This window comes from Ambystoma mexicanum, chromosome 4p, assembly GCF_040938575.1.
Source record: "Ambystoma mexicanum isolate Mex_15411 chromosome 4p, UKY_AmexF1_1, whole genome shotgun sequence".
Lineage (NCBI taxonomy): Eukaryota > Metazoa > Chordata > Amphibia > Caudata > Ambystomatidae > Ambystoma > Ambystoma mexicanum.
Window position 1 is genome coordinate 517,728,109 of NC_090927.1, and position 18,246 is coordinate 517,746,354.

Here is an 18,246-nt window from a genome sequence, read left to right on the forward strand (position 1 = left end):
CACCCCATCTCATCTACCCATAGAGCCCTTTCTCGAAAGCCTGCATTCTCTGTCTATTCTCTTGCAGGGATGATGTTTCTAATTTGTTCCAGTTAGTTGATAGCATTTTCATTCTTTAATCAAAAGTTGCTATTTTCATAGAACTTTGGATATACACTTATTTTGAAACCATTGTACTTAAGCTATTTGAGTTGCCATTGTTATCAGCTTACACCCCTCATAAAGATATAACTTGCCCTTGGACCACTGAACCAAATGAGGGAAAGTAGGAATACCTACTAACCCCTACTCATCCCTGTACTACTGCAGAGCAGTAGTCATTTTGGAAGTGCCTGCATACCCCATATTTCTTCATGCCTTGTGCTGTTGCTGCTTGGACAGTCGACCAGCCCACCAACCTGATTCTGAATGACAACCTCAGGATGATCTTAGAAGCCCCCAAAGAGAAGAAACCATAAGTACTGTCAAGATGCCTTGTGCCCCCGTCCACTTTTTGCGACCATAGTGACATTTACACCCCCGTACTCTGTCTTTTTCGACAAAGACATATCTTTGAACTACAGCCTTTTTTAGTTCGTTTGTTGCATTGACTGGTCCTATATTTTTATAGAACCTTGATTAGACACTCTTTTATTTTGGAACCATTGTATTAAAGCTCTTTGGGTTGCTACTATTTTGATCTCACAACACACCAGAAGGTACTGCCTGCCCATGGCCTGTCCTACCGAAAGAGACAAAGGTGTTGTGCCTTTGCAGCTGTGCCTGTTTCACCTTTATGATAGGGGTCACTGCTGGTTTAGTAGGTGTGTGGGGATGAGCAGTCGGTTTAGCTACTACTTATTCCTGTGCTCCTGCAGAGCAGGAGAAGTCATTTCGTCACAGTAACACCACAACTAGTAATTTCTTCTCCAGCTGCAAATTGGGTATTTACGCTTTTTTAAGATTCCTACAATAGCTTGATGATTATTGTGCTGACGAACAACGTACAGGGGAATGACACTTCACTTTTCATCAGTCGATCCCTGTGTGCATAAACATTCATGTAACACTTTGACGGTACCTCCACTACATTATAGCTCATGATTCTAAGCATGGGGTTCCTCAAGAGGCCACTTCAATCCACCCTTGCCTCTGCCATAGCATTGCTTGCCACAGATTAAGCAGAGCCCTTTACCACAGGTATGCTTGAAAGGATGCCCTGAGGAGGGAAATGACCTACACCTGTACTGCTGCTAACTATGCTTAAACCTTTGGGTTGCATTCCACCATTCTGAGCACCGGCAAGCACAGGCCTTAGAAAGATACAGCGCAGCTGGGAATCCAACGACTGGCTTCATGAAACGATGAGCAACGGGGCTGGTCTTGGTCTCAATTCAAATAAAAACATTTGTGTGAATACAAAGCCATATTATATTCTGGAATTCACAATTACTCTGGACATGCTGGTGTCTCCATTTCATAATTTATTATTATGTTGTCTCTGGAGGATAGCTCAGGGGGCAACGTGCTCGCCTTTGGAGCAAGGTGACACGGAAGCAACACAGGTTTGATCCTCAGGTCCGGGTTATAAATAACCTATCATATCAATATCTTAAAATCTGGTGTGGATTCTCCAGAAACAAAGCATTTAACTTGAGGTCTTTCTGCAAAGTATCTCATTTGACCTCCATTGTGCTTTCCGTTTTTGTAGAAATCATGGTGCAAATGACGCTATGTGCACCAAGCAGAATTATGCAAAGGGGGTGCAAACAGAACACACACCACTGACAAGTGGCCCATTATGTAAAATGCGCCCAGCAGGATAGCAAGAACACAACAGCCTACGCTTCCGAACTCCTTTTGGCGATTATACATGGTTTCATAGCCTGGTAGTAAAACATCTGTAATTTATTTTGTGCAATTTTAGTCATCATGAATACAACTAGGATTGTTTTTTTTCAAAATGGGGGGGTCCCCGACCAACCCATACCGCCATTCCTTTACGCCCACACCCATTACTCCCACATGCACGTATACATATGTATGTATATGTATTTGTAATGGGTTGATTTCTACCAAAAGTGCACAAACAAAAAAACAGAAGATGTTTCACCCACTTTGGGCCCTGCCACTGGTATGTTTCGTCTTGAGAAAAGTAATCTACGGAAAAGCTCTAATTTCCAAAGCAATTTTTTTTCTTAGTCATCTGCATGAGTCTTCTCACAAATTCCGCCATTCGTTTCCAGTCATTCTAATAAGATGCATTAAAAAGTCACATACGTTTTGCGCTGAATATCGAGAATACTTTGAAAATAGGCTAAATGATATTGCCTCTGCCGGTGGAGCTTGACCAGGGGCAGTGACCCTAGAACTGCAACTGTAGATGTACGTGATGGAGTCTCCGCATGCTTGAAGTGATCCGTGAGAACAGGGGTGTTGCTAGATCTGGAAAAGATCCGGGGCTACGCTAATTTTGGGACTGTTGGGACTGGGAGCTAGCTAGCTTTTCAGTTGTAACCCCTGAGCTTCCATCCGGGGCTACAACCAAAAGATCTGGGGCTATAGCCCCCTCACCCCCGCTCCCATTCCCATTGAGCCCTATGTGAGCATAGCATAACACTCACTCTCTGAGACAGACTTACCTCTCCTGCCCGCCTGTCGATGGCAGCATTGCTTGGTAAGTGAGAGGGGCCGAGGACCGCAGGCATGCTGCCCAAGTCTTCGCCTCTGCAATGCCGGTGCATAAGGATGGGTGGGGTGGGGGCAGGCTGTGTTTCTGGTGTCTGCTACAGAATTGCAAACCACCGCTCCTTCCCTGTGCCTGGAACAAGGGCGGTGGCCTAATGCAAAAGCAAAAACTGCCATTGCTTGTCTCATGTGCATATGCAAAGTGTAGTTCTCTTCATGTGGATCTAGTTTGCATAACAAACAGACAAGGATCCCCTGGCTTGGCGTGAAGGGTCGATGGTAAGTCTTCCTGAGTAAGCAATCTAGATATGGACACATGATTGCAGCAATGGTGGACATGCAAGGGGTCGTCTCAGAGAGGCTGGGTGGCATTGCATATTTATATATTTATTTGGTGTGACTCTCCATCATTGAGTAGAAACTCGTGCCATTGCCAGAAATGTGTACTGCAGGCAAGTCTAAATGCTGCATGAATCGCAGATGTGAATCCAGGTGTTAGAGCAGCCAGAGCTTGTGTCTAGAAGGGGATGTAGAGGGCGTGACCGAGTGGGACTATGGCGACGTGAGGAGTAAAACTAAGAGAATATCCCCAGCCCGTATTGGGTGCTATCCATGCAGCCCACTATGGCCTGCACAGTCCCATACTATGAAAGGAACCATGTGCAGAACCTCTGAGATCAGAGGCAACCGGAAACAGGGTCTTGGTTGCAGTTCAAATGGATTCTGATTGGATAAATACGTGTGTGGCTCCTGTTCGTAAGAAAGGTGCAATTAGCCCGCCATCCAAGCAATGTGTGCTTAGCCTTTGCTGTCAGAACTTTTACAAGCGTTCACCTCTGATCAGATCAGTCAATGTCTCTGCATTTATTCCAACGTCCAAAGCGAAGTCTCTATTTTCTGAGAAGCTAGTATCTGCAGTTGCTAGGTCGCTGGCATACTACTGCAGTTCCAGAATAGTCACACGTGAGCAATCTCCGCAAGTGCGTTCATTCAGTGCGTTTGCAGCATGGACGTGTGTTGTATAGCCGGACACGTTCGATGATTACAGTTGTTAGTCATTGCCATGAGCACTCTGTTAATTTAGCAACACACAAATTAGCAACTTAATCAGAGGGTATCATCTGTTGTTTTCCTGAGAGACACACGCGTGTCCAAAATGGCACAACCAGCCTGCAACGTGAAGTTCCTTTACTGATACTTTCCTTATTACAACACACGTTTATATTTTAGTTGTGATTTACAAGGCGCCCACAGAGTGTGATGACATGGAGGAAGAAGAGATTATGGAGGGAGATAACGAGGAGTAACAAGGAGTAACAAGGGAACATTGTCACAGTAATACACACTATGCTCCTCCTGGTTATTTAAGCTCTCTAAGAGGTTTTCTCGAGGTGTGCACCTGCCAACTGAAAGTGACCATAATTAATTGTGATGAATCTTAACCGCCACAGGCTTGTCCGATAGGTTACATTTTGAGTGTTCTCCAGAATGTGACGGTGTTTGTCCTCTTTCAGTGTCACTGCAAGGTTGCACAAGAGTTCAGGCCCCATGACTGGCGGCAGAGTTCTTCCACCAGAGTGTGGCTTTCAGATGGAGTGAATTAGAGTCCTATTTGCTCTGTGTAATGGGCGTTTCCCAGTCGCGGCCATTTGCCGGTCTTGCGTGATACTTGTTGGGGCTTCTGCCCCGCAGCTCTTCATGAATGGAAGACAAGTGTTTGGATGGGGAGCCACTTTATTCCTTGAGTTCAGGGATAACAGGTCTCTTGACGTGAGACCCAGTGGCACTCTAGCCATCCTCTTCACATTTAGTTGATTTGATTGAACCTATATTTTTGGGGTAGATATAAATACAGCCATTTATAATAACTAGTTCAAAAAGAGTCAGTGACATAGTTCCCACCATCTTGTGGGATCTTTCCATTAAAGGGAAAACGCATTTGTGGTTGGTGAACAGTTATGTCAAAATCTGAACCTACCGAATGCTGGGTGGTTTGAGTCCCTTGATCTAGGCAAACCTTTGCAGAGATGTAACCGGAAAGGTTTAATTTCACCATGGGAAATAACACGAGAGCCATGTGAGGGAGGGCTGCTGCCATTGCTCTCATGACACTGCACATGCCCCACTGCCCCATTGGTTTGGGGCCTGGTGAATCCACATGGCATTGAGACATGTTACACTTTAATTCTATTTCCTTCCCTTTTGCATTGTGGTGCTGTTGGGGGGCGGTCATTGGGAGAAGTGGGAGTAGAGGGTGGCATAGGGGTGCTTTTAGGATGTGCCGTGGGCTGGTTTGCAACCCTAACACTGTCCCATTTAAGTTAGCATGAAACATATCTATATGTGCGAGACACTTTTAAGGCAGTCCACGCATGCTTACCAGGGAGGTATGGTTTGTTATGGATTCGGTATAACGACACACATTGGCCGGTGGAACAGCCAATATAATCCCCAAAGTCTCTACTGCCTGAAATGAAACAGGTAGGTACCAGATTAGGAAAACACTCTCGTAGCAGTACTTAATTTGAAACCCAAGTCCATCACATGGCATAGACATAAATGACCACCTAGAGTTCCCCCGGGCTTTAAACACCTGACTTGTCATATATTGGTCTCCCACATTCCCTTTATTTCCTAGCTTCCTCTGTTGAGTTTTGACTCTAACAGACCAGATTTCTGACAAATGTTGCACTCCACAAATTGACTTAACATATTTGAAATGAACATACCTTTTGGCATAAATATGACATCTTAATAAATCTACCTGAACCGTTGGGCAAGTACACACATATTCACTGTTGTTTATTACTTTTCCTTAGATCTATTATTTGTTGCATTAAGAACCTTAAACTAGTTGTTCATTGCTGTAACTTCACACTACTATACAATAAAAATATGGTTCCAGTGATACAATGGCACGGTTACATAAAATCATCATACTTGAGTGTTTGGGCCATCCCACTGCCCCCAACAGACCCACCCCCACCAAAGTAAGTTCTGGAATTTAGAGCTTCTTGCAAGGCCTTGAAGGCTGAAATCAAACAGAGCTGACTGGAGTGTGAGGCATGGCTAGGCACACTGACCACACATGCCCAGTAGTAATGATATCTTTAGAAGGTGCTGGCCCAGAGCAAGGTTCATTTTACAATTATTTTGGATTGTGGTTCACAAGCAGCTGCAAGTCGGCAGAGCAGATTGACAAATCAAACTTGACAATCAAGCGCACGAGTACAGTGATTGCAAGATTTGTGCACACACATAGTAATAGTGCTTTGGCTCCTATACTGGTGATTTAGAAATTGCAAACATTGACTCCCACATTATATGGCACCGAGCTTTGGGGTTGCCATGGCTTAACAAACTAGATTGTTAAAGAAAACCTGTCCCTGAAAAGAATCTGAAAAGAGTGCACCTAATATCCCACTGAATCTAAAATGTACCCTTAGAAACATAGCTGCTGAAACCGAGATTAAACCAGTTATGTATTGGTCACGCCACTGGGTATCCATGTAAAGCATAAGGAGGTATTTCTTGATATGTTGGCTCAGGAGGGCAGGTCATCTCTACCGTGGTGCCAGAATATGCACTACACTGGACCAATTCCGGCTATGGCTTAACCCACAGGGTATTCATTTAAAGACAACATCTGGGATAAAAGAGGCTCATAATACCTATAGAATAGATGCACGCCTTAGCCGTGGATACTGGGAGGTCAACGAGGAACCAAGTTACGGGGAGTTTTGAGAATTTGTCAACCCCCATTCGCCCCTTCACTATACATAAGGTTTCAGTTAAATACACTCCGTGTAGCACATTTATGCATGTCCTTGTTGTGCAGGAAGGGAGAGATTGTGTTATATGTTCTCTTCCTCTGCCCTGCTTATGCAGCTCTACGCCATCCAAATCTGATACCCCTGTTGAGAAGGAACTGCATTCATGCTTTGTCTGAGGCACCGACTTTATGTTATTTATGTAGTCTCCAAATATATTGATAGTGCCTGGTTAAAAAGGAGAGACTCAGGACGGCTAGTCTGGACATTTGTGAAGAATCTTGTGGATACACTCAGTTTATTCAAGACTGTGATGAGTTTCTAAGTTTATAAGGATACACTTTATAAGATAGTTTGCTTCGGATCTTATATTCTTAGTGTTTTCATGTTTTTATATCAATGCACTGTATCTTCTAATATTGACTTGATGTTTTGCATGTTTATATGTTTGATTCCTGCATCATGACCACTGGACGTCTGTTTGCTGCCCAACATCAATCTCCTCTTGACAGGGGAATTTGGGCCCTTTGCATTAGGGGTTGCCAATTTAAATGTTTCTACTTCTGTAATTCAAATCCTGCTTTGTAAGGAAAGAGCATACAACAGGTGCTGAAAAAGAGAGACATCTTCATTAGATGGACATAGCACTGCCAGGCAGCCTTGAAGGATAGGGCCGGCATGGTAAAGAAGTAAATAAAATCAGCAAAGTTATTCTGCTGGTGCCAGTAGAAATGCCTTCCTCTTACCTTGCAGAGTGCAAAGAAAAATGGTGGAAAATCAACTCATGCAAGCAATCTATTGTTGACAGAAGACAGTATGGACGTTGAGTGCTAATATTGCACTGTACATTAAACACTGTACTCTGAGGATCACCGGGGATCTCCTGAAATAACTTTTTTTTTTTAATGGATAGAACATGTTTTGATGGGAAAGATAAGACCTACACCTCATGAGTCAGTAAAATTACTTCTTGGGGTTTGCATGCTGTCACCACCACTGCCAAACCTTTTTTATTGACCTTCATTCTTCCTGTAAGTTGGCATGTGGTACTGGCAAGTTCCACCAACTGTACCTTTCAGATCCATTAGTATCTTTCGAAGCTATGTACCTGTATTCGAGTGACGATGTGACAGCTTGCGTCCCCTTCCTGTAACCCTTGGTATCCTTCCGCTCCATGTCCTTCCAAGTGTACCCATAATGTACTATCCTTTTAGTTGTAGGCCTATCATAATACCCCATATCCATTTGTTGTACAATGATCCATTGCATCACAGATAGGTTTCTTCTTAATACGTCCTAGCACATAAACTTGCACAGACATGTACAGTCTTATATAAAAATTAGTAAAAACATATTTAATCATCTCCACAGGACATTCTGAAAACTGAATTATTTTGTTTTGAAAAATGTACACAGGCGAACAAGGTTGATGATTCTCATGTAAGTGACCACGGGGGGATGCAGGGGTCTGCCAGAATTCATAACAGTGAATCATAGGCCAAAAAAAGAACTTTGCTGCAACTGCTCAAGCTACTGTACTACTAAACTGGTCTATAGACTGGGATATACTGGCGACTACTGGCATACAGTCAGAAGGGGGACTGTATTAACTTTGTCAAATTCCTAAGTGGTACTTTAAGACAGAAACAACTAACACTAGCAACACTAGAACTAATGGATTTGCCAAAACGAGAGTCATTAACAGAATAAGTTGGTACCCAGTCATTTTATCACAAACATTACAGAGTGGTACATAACAGAGCGGACAATAAAATTAAAAAAAAACGAAAAGATAAAATAAATATATAAATGGTTGAGGGGTAAGGGGTTAAAATGGGTCTGGATTGGGTTGGGCTGGCGCTATAAGTGTGGAAAATCATGGGGTTTGGGGGGACCCCCCAAATAAAAAATTAAAATCAGTGTGTTGACCGCAATGAAATCTACCACGCTGTTATTGTGTTTGGTAAAATTACATATAACCAATAATTAATTTGAATTCAGCATCTTCACAGGGATGCAAACGCTATGAAAGCGTACGATCACAAATTCTTCCATGACTTCCATAATTTCTTATTGGAGAAACAAAATTAATGTTCAGATCGACAGGTGATAATTTAGTCCAATAACCAAAATGAGCTCAACGACATACTGTGTGCTGCGTATATTACTGATATGTATTTGGTTAAATAATGTATGTATTAGTGATGTTTATGAGGTGCAGATCAAGTCTGAGGGGAAGAAGGTGATGTACATAGAAAGGGTTCCAATGTCCTTCCTGTGGGACTTCTGACAGCATCAGTCATCGTTCATTATGTCTTGTTCGTTGAGGTTTTGGGGGATCGGAGTATCTGCCATTTCCTGTAGCCTTTAAAATCAGATATTTTCCAACAGGATAACATTTTGTTTAGTTCATGATGCCACAACAGTTTAAGGTCTAGCAACTGTTCTCTTTCCCTTGTCTTTCAGACCATCATCCAATGGATCGTCATAACTCTCGATTGATGCACGACACAGAAAAAGACAATAACAATAATGATGAATATGATAATTACGATGAGCTGGTTGCTAAGTCTTTGTTAAATCTTGGGAAAATTGCAGAGGATGCAGCATACAGAGCAAGGACAGAATCGGAAATGAACAGCAATACGTCCAATAGTCTGGAAGACGATAGTGACAAAAATGAGAATGTGGGACGAAAAACAGAACTCAGTTTAGATTTAGACAGTGACGTTGTTAGGGAAACCGTAGACTCTCTTAAACTCTTGGCACAAGGGCACAGCGTGGTGCTTTCAGATAACTTGAATGACAGGAGTTACATAGAGAACACATCACAGCAAGACAACCGAAACATGAACTTTGTCATGTTGGGCAAGTCAATGAACAATGGTCATGTGGAAAAAATGGTGGAGGAGAGCGACGAGGAGGTGTGTCTAAGCAGTTTGGAGTGCTTGAGGAACCAATGTTTTGACCTAGCACGGAAACTCAGTGAGACAAATCCTCATGAAAGAAATCATCAACAAAACATGAACATGCGGCAGATAAGGCAAGATGAAGACTACCAAGGAAGGACGCCGGACCGGAACTACTCCGACATGATGAACTTGATGAGGCTCGAGGAGCAGTTGAGCCCCAGGTCCAGAACTTATGCAAGCTGTGCAAACGAGGGTGGGTGTCATAACAGAGATGATGACACCACCTCCATAACATCAGACAGGTCAGAGGAAGTGTTTGACATGACGAAAGGAAACTTATCTCTTCTAGAGAAAGCCATTGCACTAGAGACTGAGAGAGCCAAAGCCATGAGAGAAAAAATGGCAATGGACGCCAGCAGGAGGGACAGCATGAGATCCTACGAGGAGCAACCGTTCAGGCATCTTTCTGGGGAGGAGCGAAGGCACCTCAAAAAGCCATATTATTCTAAAGGTAATATTTCACTATATAAATGCATGTACCTATTTGCTACTTAATTATGTCTAAAATAACAGTAATACAGAAGAGTATTTTGTTCACTAGACAATGCACAGCTACTTGGACGAAGCACCATTTGAAACAAGTGTTTTTATTATTTACTCGGTGTAAAATGGAACATCTAAAGATTGTTTTGCTGTTTGCTGATGGAAATATGTTTCAAATATGACAAAATGGACATTGGTCATGATTTGCATTTTTTCAAAATGGGGGCCCCTCAAACATGCAACAGACTCACGCGCACAAACTGGAATTACAGGTAACCTCCTCTACTGGTGGAGAGTAATCAAAGAAAAACATTGCTAACTCTCCTGCGACTTTTTGTCCGATTTCAATGTCTTTATACTAACCAATGTTTTTAATTTCCATCTTAGCATGGATAATCTTTACTGATCCAGTCATTAAGAACATTGCCTTATATTGGAAAATATTGTGTGTATTGACCTGTATGTATGTTGATTTACAGTGAAATAATATATTCTTGCCACATCTGTGGTGTCCAGTTATTACAGTTTAGATACGACTGGTACTGCATAGACAAGAAAATTGGTCTTGAAATAATTAACCTTTAACTCCCCTCCATTTCAGACCTGATCTATAGCCTAACTTTTAAATACACATGTTCTTGCATTTTGTGTGTGCTTAATTCACTTAAATGAACTTTAATTTAGGTCATTGTAGTTTGAGTCATCAAATGAAGGGACAGAACACATGATTGCATGCATAATGGACGGGGAAATTAGCAGCATTCCACAAATTAATTGAATACATGGATAAGGTGAGCCAGGGAAGGAAATGATAAATAATGCACATATTTTAATCAGAATACAGGATATTTATTAAAAACAGAGCAAGGCCCTTCTGAGGATGAGTGGGGCTTTAGGCAGCAGTTACTCAACCCTGAAGAAGTGATTTCTAAGAGCAGGATGGAGAAGGTTTGCTGGGGCTTTCTAAAATGGCGGCCACTAATGGAGCATCACCTGTGCGAAACACAAGGACGCGCCTTAGAGATGACCGATACCAGAAGAAGGGGCAGTGACTGCACATTCATTATCCTGAGATATTAAGGTAATGGAAGCCATTTGCTATGCAAGGCAGATCAGGGACTAGCAGGCGATCAATAGCAATCTCCTTCTTCCATGCCTCTGCTTTACTCATCTAAAGTTCGTAAGGCATCTCACAATTCAGAGTGCCCAACTGATTTAAACAAGGGTATATTCCAAATGTTTTCGTTTGTCAGAAAAGTATTTTTTGATTCCAGTATTGACATGTACATATGTTTTGATCAAGAGAAACAGTGTTGTTTTATTTTAAGACGGATAGCAATGCAGCAGGGCAGGAAATCATTAAGTCCCATACGCTCATGTGTTTTAGAAATAATGGGCCTCATTATAACAACTGTGCTGGTAGGATTACCAGCACCGTTGTTACCGGACCGGCAAAGTACAAGTTTGTAGGTGGGATGCCCGCCAGGTCTGACCTGGCAGGCGGAAGGGCACCCGCCCGCAGACTTTGACGGATGCACTGGCACTGTTGGACACAGTGACGGTGCATCCATCCTCCCCATTCCCCTTTGAGTCCTATGGGACTCAAAGGGGAATGGGGAGTAACTTTTTCCGACGCCTGGCTCCAGGGACCACTAAGGCTGTAATGCCCGGTGATTCCCCATAGCCAGGCGCCAGAAAAAATACACGCCTCTGGCATCAGCCTGCCGTTTTTACCGGAACGGCTACCGCCGGAGTTGTAATGAGGCCCAATGTATTCAAACCTCTACAGTGACGTGCATCCGTGGGCTTCTCTTGCTAGACACTATATTGCTCCAAGCATCCTCTGCCAGCACTACATCCTTGGAGGAGGCAGGGGGCTAGCTGCATTTCCATGGGGTTAAGCCATAATGCTCCAAGCATCCTCTGCCAGCATTAAATCCTTGGAGGAGGCATGGAGCTAGCTGCATTTCAATGGGGTGATCCCTAATGCTCCAAGCATCCTCTGCCAGCATTACATCATTGGATGAGGCAGAGGGCTAACTGAGTTTCCATGGAGGTAAACCCTACTGCTCCATGCATCCTCTGCCAGCATTACATCCTTGGAGGAGGCAGGTGGCTAGCTGACTTTGCATGGGGGTAAGCCCTATTGCTCCAAGCATCCTCTGCCAGCATTACATCCTTGGATGAAGCAGAGGGCTAGCTATATTTCCTTGGGGGTAAGCCCTAATGCTCCAAGCATCCTCTGCCAGCATTACATCCTTGGAGGAGGCAGGGGGATAGCTGCATTTCCATGGGGGTAAGCCCTAATGCTCCATGCATCCTCTGCCAGCATTACATCCTTGGAGGAGGCAGGGGACTAGCTGCATTTCCATGGGGGTAAGCCCTAATGCTCCAAACATCCTCTGCCAGCATTACATCCTTGGAGGAGGCAGGGGGCTAGCTGTGTTTCCATGGGGGTAAGCCCTAATGCTCCAAGCATCCTCTGGCAGCATTACATCCTTGGAGGAAGCAGGGAGCTAGCTGCATTTCTATGGGGGTAAGCCCTAATGCTCCAAACATCCTCTGCCAGCATTACATCCTTGGGAGAGGCAGGGGGCTAGCTGATTTTGCATGGGGTAAACCCTAATGTGAATCTGTTCAGCACATACTGGTCCTGTTGGGCACAGGCTCTGCTGTGCAGGATTTCCCGCTGGCAATATCTAGTTACCTTGAGCCGAATGTAATTGACAGACTGTAAATATAGCAGAATATAATTGAGGATCATTTGAATTAAGATATAATGGGCCTCATTTACCAAGCCCTTTTCAATTGAGGTTTCCCATTGAAAAGTGTTTTTCTAAATCAGGCCCTAATTTTCTTATGGGATGTCCTGCGGGCATTGCAAAGGGCTGGGTGTGTACCCTTTCTGCTACTGGTAAGTCACCAAGGTCCACTATCACTCTGGCCAAAATTCTATATCTGACGTTATGTTATGTTCTGTTATGTTACTTTGCATTTATATAGCGCCTTATGTACCGTTGGTGTGGTCTGAAGGCGCTGGTAGGTTGAACGCCCTTGGGAACCGAAGTTCAAGTCAGTAGAGAGAATAGAGAGAGTCAAGGTGTGTGTGAGCACCGGATATGTGTGCAGTTGGTGTGGCATTCGTGAAATAGCTGCTTCTTAGCGGTAGGTGTGGTGGTTGAGAGGTCAATAGTATGTGTTCGTTCTGGCAGACTGATTGTGGCTGCGTTGGGCCTGAGGAAAACGCCTGGCTGGGGGGTGTGTAACCAGCAGTGTTCAGTTAGAGTGATGGGGGGTTAGAGGCAGATGCTGGTATGAGAACAGCTATACCGAATGGTGTCATAGTATCGCTGTGTTCTATTTCAATGGTGGTGTAAAGAAGAGAGTAAGCGTGGAGATGTGAGTATGGTGGTTTACTGTAGGTGCTTGAGATCGCACCCACTCTAATAGTTCCATGAATTTCATCCATTCCATGTACCCCGACTGTTCCGTGCATTATGACCGTTTCAGGCACTCAGACTGTTCCTTTCAACGCTCTTTCAGACGTTCCATGTGCTCGAAACTGTTCCATGTATGTCACGCTGTTCCATGCACTCCCACCCGTTCCATGCACTCCCACCCGTTCCATGCACTCCCACCCGTTCCATGTACTCCCATTCCTTCCATGCACTCCCATCCGTTCCATGCACTCTCATCCATTCCATGTCCTACAACCATTTTACGCACTCCATCATTTTATGCACTACTCCTTTCATTCGTTCTACCCATCTTATCCTTTCTCCATGCATCATCCATACACATACGTCATCTTCACACGTTCCATTCACTTAACTAGTTGCACCCATTTCACTCGTTCCATGCACTTCATTAGTTCTGCCCACTTCACCGGTTCCAAGCACATAACCCGTTCATTCACCTACTTCATCCGTTCTACCATTTCACCCGTTCCACCCACTTGACCCATTCTACATCAGTTCATCCGTTCCATCCTCATACTTCACCCGTTCCATCGACAGACTTCACCCGTTCCATTCACATACTTCACCCGTTCCATTCACATACTTCACCCGTTCCATCCACATACTGCACCCGATATAGGGCATCCACTTCACCCGTTCACCCGATATTGGGCAGACTTTCTAGACTTTGGCACAATGAACGTTATTGGGGACACTGTCAAATTCCGCTATGCCAGAGTGGTGGTGTTATATACACTTCTAGAATCAACTTTGTACCAAGAGGATATTAGGCACACTTCTAAATCAGCCAAGACACACTAAAAGCCACACTTCTAAGTACAACCAGGGCACGCTATCGGCACACTTCTAAATTCCACTAAGGCACGCTATTAGGCACACTTCTAACTTCAACTTTGCACAAAGAGGATACTAGGCACACTTCTATATTCAACTTTGCAGAAAGAGGATATTAGGCACACTTCTATATTCAACTTTAGACAGAGAGGATATTAGGCGCACTTCTAAAATCAACCGGGGCACGCTATTAACATAATACTTCTAAAGTCAACCAGGGCACGTTAATAGGCACACTTCTAAAGTCAACTAGGGCACGTTAATAGGCACACTTCTAAAGTAAACCGGGGCATGTTAATAGGCATACTTCTAAATTCCACTTTGCACAGAGATGATATTGGACACACTTCTAAATTCAACCAATGCACGCTATTAGGCACACTTCTAAAGTCAACCAGGGCATGTTAATAGGCATACTTCTAAATTCCACTTTGCACAGAGAGGATATTGGGCGCACTTCTAAATTCATCAAAGGCACGCTATTAGGCACACTTCTAAAGTCAACCAGGGCATGTTAATAGGCATACTTCTAAATTCCACTTTGCACAGAGAGGATATTGGGCGCACTTCTAAGTTCAACCAAGGCATGCTATTAGGCACACTTCTAAAGTCAACCAGGACATGTTAATAGGCATACTTCTAAATTCCACTTTGCACAGAGAGGATATTGGGCGCACTTCTAAATTCAACCAAGGCACGCTATTAGGCAACCTTTCAAAAGTCAACCAGGGCATGTTAATAGGCATACTTCTAAATTCCACTTTGCACAGAGAGGATATTGGGCGCACTTCTAAGTTCAACCAAGGCACGCTATTAGGCACACTTCTAAAGTCAACCGGGCACGCTATTAGACACGCTACTAAAGTCAACGAGGGCATGTTAATAGGCATACTTCTAAATTCCACTTTGCACAGAGAGGATATTGGGCTCACTTCTAAATTTAACCAGTGCACGTTAATAGGTACACTTCTAAAGTAAACCGGGGCATGTTAATAGGCATACTTTTAAATTCCACTTTGCACAGAGAGGATATTGGGCGCACTTCTAAATTCAACCAAGGCACGCTATTAGGCAACCTTTCAAAAGTCAACCAGGGCATGTTAATAGGCATACTTCTAAATTCCACTTTGCACAGAGAGGATATTGGGCGCAGTTCTAAGTTCAACCAAGGCACGCTATTAGGCACACTTCTAAAGTCAACCGGGCACGCTATTAGACACGCTACTAAAGTCAACGAGGGCATGTTAATAGGCATACTTCTAAATTCCACTTTGCACAGAGAGGATATTGGGCTCACTTCTAAATTCAACCAGTGCACGTTAATAGGTACACTTCTAAAGTCAAGCAGGGCATGTTAATAGGCATACTTCTAAAATCCACTTTGCACAGAGAGGATGTTGGGCGCACTTCTAAATTCAACCAAAGCATGCTATTTGGCACACTTCTAAATTTAACCAGGGCGCGTTATTTGGCACACTTCTAAAATCAGGCAAGGTACGTTATTAGGCACACTTCTAAATTCAACTTTGTACTGAGAGGATATTATGCATACTTCTAAATTCAACCAAGGCACGCTAATAGGCACGGTTCTAAATTCAACTTTGTACAGAGAGGATATTGGGTGCACTTCTAAATTCAACCAAGGCACGCTATTAGGCACACTTCTAAAGTCAACCAGGGCATGTTATGTTATGTTACTTTGCATTTATAGAGCGCCTTATGTACCATTGGTATGATCGCAAGGCGCTGGTAGTTTGAACACCCTCAGGAACCGTAGTTCAAGTCAGTAGAGAGAGAGAGTCATAAGGTGCGAGTTTGCACCGGATATGTGTGCAGCAGGTGTGGCACTATTTTGATAGCTGCTTCTTAGCGGTAGGTGTGGTGCTGAGGAGATCAGTTGAATGTGTTCAGTCTGTTGGTACTCTTGTTCGGAGGAGAATTGCCTAGCATTTCGGTGCTGGACTGCCCCAGGGCAGGACAAATACTGATATGTTTAGGATATTTCTTCTCTGTGAAAGATAGTGAGCTAAAGACTCTGGGTAAGTCTCTCGCAACCAGGACTAATGTCTGGCAGAGGGACTCCCAGGACCCCCCTTGTTAATTTGCATATGCAAGTAACTTTGGGTCTCACCCTAAGTTACTAGGGGAATCCAGACGTGGACCCCTTGCTCACTATTCTTAGAGAGGCACAGCTCCTCCCTACTGATGAGGTCCAACCAGACCGAAACACGTGTCTGGGGATGCTGTTGGTACTCTTGTTCGGAGGAGAATTGCCTAGCATTTCGGTGCTGGACTGCCCCAGGGCAGGACAAATACTGATATGTTTAGGATATTTCTTCTCTGTGAAAGATAGTGAGCTAAAGACTCTGGGTAAGTCTCTCGCAACCAGGACTAATGTCTGGCAGAGGGACTCCCAGGACCCCCCTTGTTAATTTGCATATGCAAGTAACTTTGGGGCTCACCCTAAGTTACTAGGGGAATCCAGACGTGGACCCCTTGCTCACTATTCTTAGAGAGGCACAGCTCCTCCCTACTGATGAGGTCCAACCAGACCGAAACACGTGTCTGGGGATGCTGTTGGTACTCTTGTTCGGAGGAGAATTGCCTAGCATTTCGGTGCTGGACTGCCCCAGGGCAGGACAAATACTGATATGTTTAGGATATTTCTTCTCTGTGAAAGATAGTGAGCTAAAGACTCTGGGTAAGTCTCTCGCAACCAGGACTAATGTCTGGCAGAGGGACTCCCAGGACCCCCCTTGTTAATTTGCATATGCAAGTAACTTTGGGTCTCACCCTAAGTTACTAGGGGAATCCAGACGTGGACCCCTTGCTCACTATTCTTAGAGAGGCACAGCTCCTCCCTACTGATGAGGTCCAACCAGACCGAAACACGTGTCTGGGGATGCTGTTGGTACTCTTGTTCGGAGGAGAATTGCCTAGCATTTCGGTGCTGGACTGCCCCAGGGCAGGACAAATACTGATATGTTTAGGATATTTCTTCTCTGTGAAAGATAGTGAGCTAAAGACTCTGGGTAAGTCTCTCGCAACCAGGACTAATGTCTGGCAGAGGGACTCCCAGGACCCCCCTTGTTAATTTGCATATGCAAGTAACTTTGGGTCTCACCCTAAGTTACTAGGGGAATCCAGACGTGGACCCCTTGCTCACTATTCTTAGAGAGGCACAGCTCCTCCCTACTGATGAGGTCCAACCAGACCGAAACACGTGTCTGGGGATGCTGTTGGTACTCTTGTTCGGAGGAGAATTGCCTAGCATTTCGGTGCTGGACTGCCCCAGGGCAGGACAAATACTGATATGTTTAGGATATTTCTTCTCTGTGAAAGATAGTGAGCTAAAGACTCTGGGTAAGTCTCTCGCAACCAGGACTAATGTCTGGCAGAGGGACTCCCAGGACCCCCCTTGTTAATTTGCAGTCTGGAGGGTTGACATCACACTTTCTAAGTTCAACTTTAACACAGTGACGCAATTAGGGCACAATTTCTAAGATTAGCTTTAACACAGTGACGCAAATAGGGCACAATTTCTAATATTACATTTAACATAGTGACGCTATTAGGGCACACTCTCTAGATTCAACATTAACACAGTGACGATCTTAGGGCACACTTATTAGATTCAACTTTAATATGGTGACGTTATTGGGGCACACTTTCTAAGTGCAACTTTAATACAGTGACGCAATTAGGGCACAATTTCTAAGTTTCATTCTAATATAGTGAAGCTATTAGAGCACACTCTCTAGCTTCAACCTTAACACAGTGACGCAATTAAGGCACACTTTTTAGATTCAGCTATTAGGGCTCATGCTATTTATCACAATTGTGTCTAAGTGTGGTACATGCTATCATTCACAATTAAACTAAGAGTGGGACATGCCATCATTCACAATTCAACTAAGAGTGGGACGTGCGAACATTCACAATTCAACTAAGAGTGGGACGTGCTAACATTCACAATTCCAACTAAGAGTGGGACGTGCTAACATTCACAATTCCAACTAAGAGTGGGACGTGCTAACATTT

The 18,246-nt window shown here is 44.0% G+C and overlaps 1 protein-coding gene across 17 annotated transcripts in view; it reads left to right on the forward strand.

Annotated features, from left to right (window-relative positions):
- The window catches only part of MYT1L (myelin transcription factor 1 like), a 1,655,431-nt gene that overhangs the window by 1,099,590 nt on the left and 537,595 nt on the right, over nucleotides 1-18,246 (forward strand). For all 17 annotated transcript variants that reach the window (XR_011260403.1, XM_069606035.1, XM_069606050.1 and 14 more), the window contains one exon: nucleotides 8,904-9,860. Coding sequence is in view for 16 of the 17 variants with exons in the window: in XM_069606035.1 (XP_069462136.1) it covers nucleotides 8,904-9,860 (957 nt within the window). In the remaining variant the exon portion in view is untranslated. The remainder of the gene's footprint in view (nucleotides 1-8,903; nucleotides 9,861-18,246) is intronic.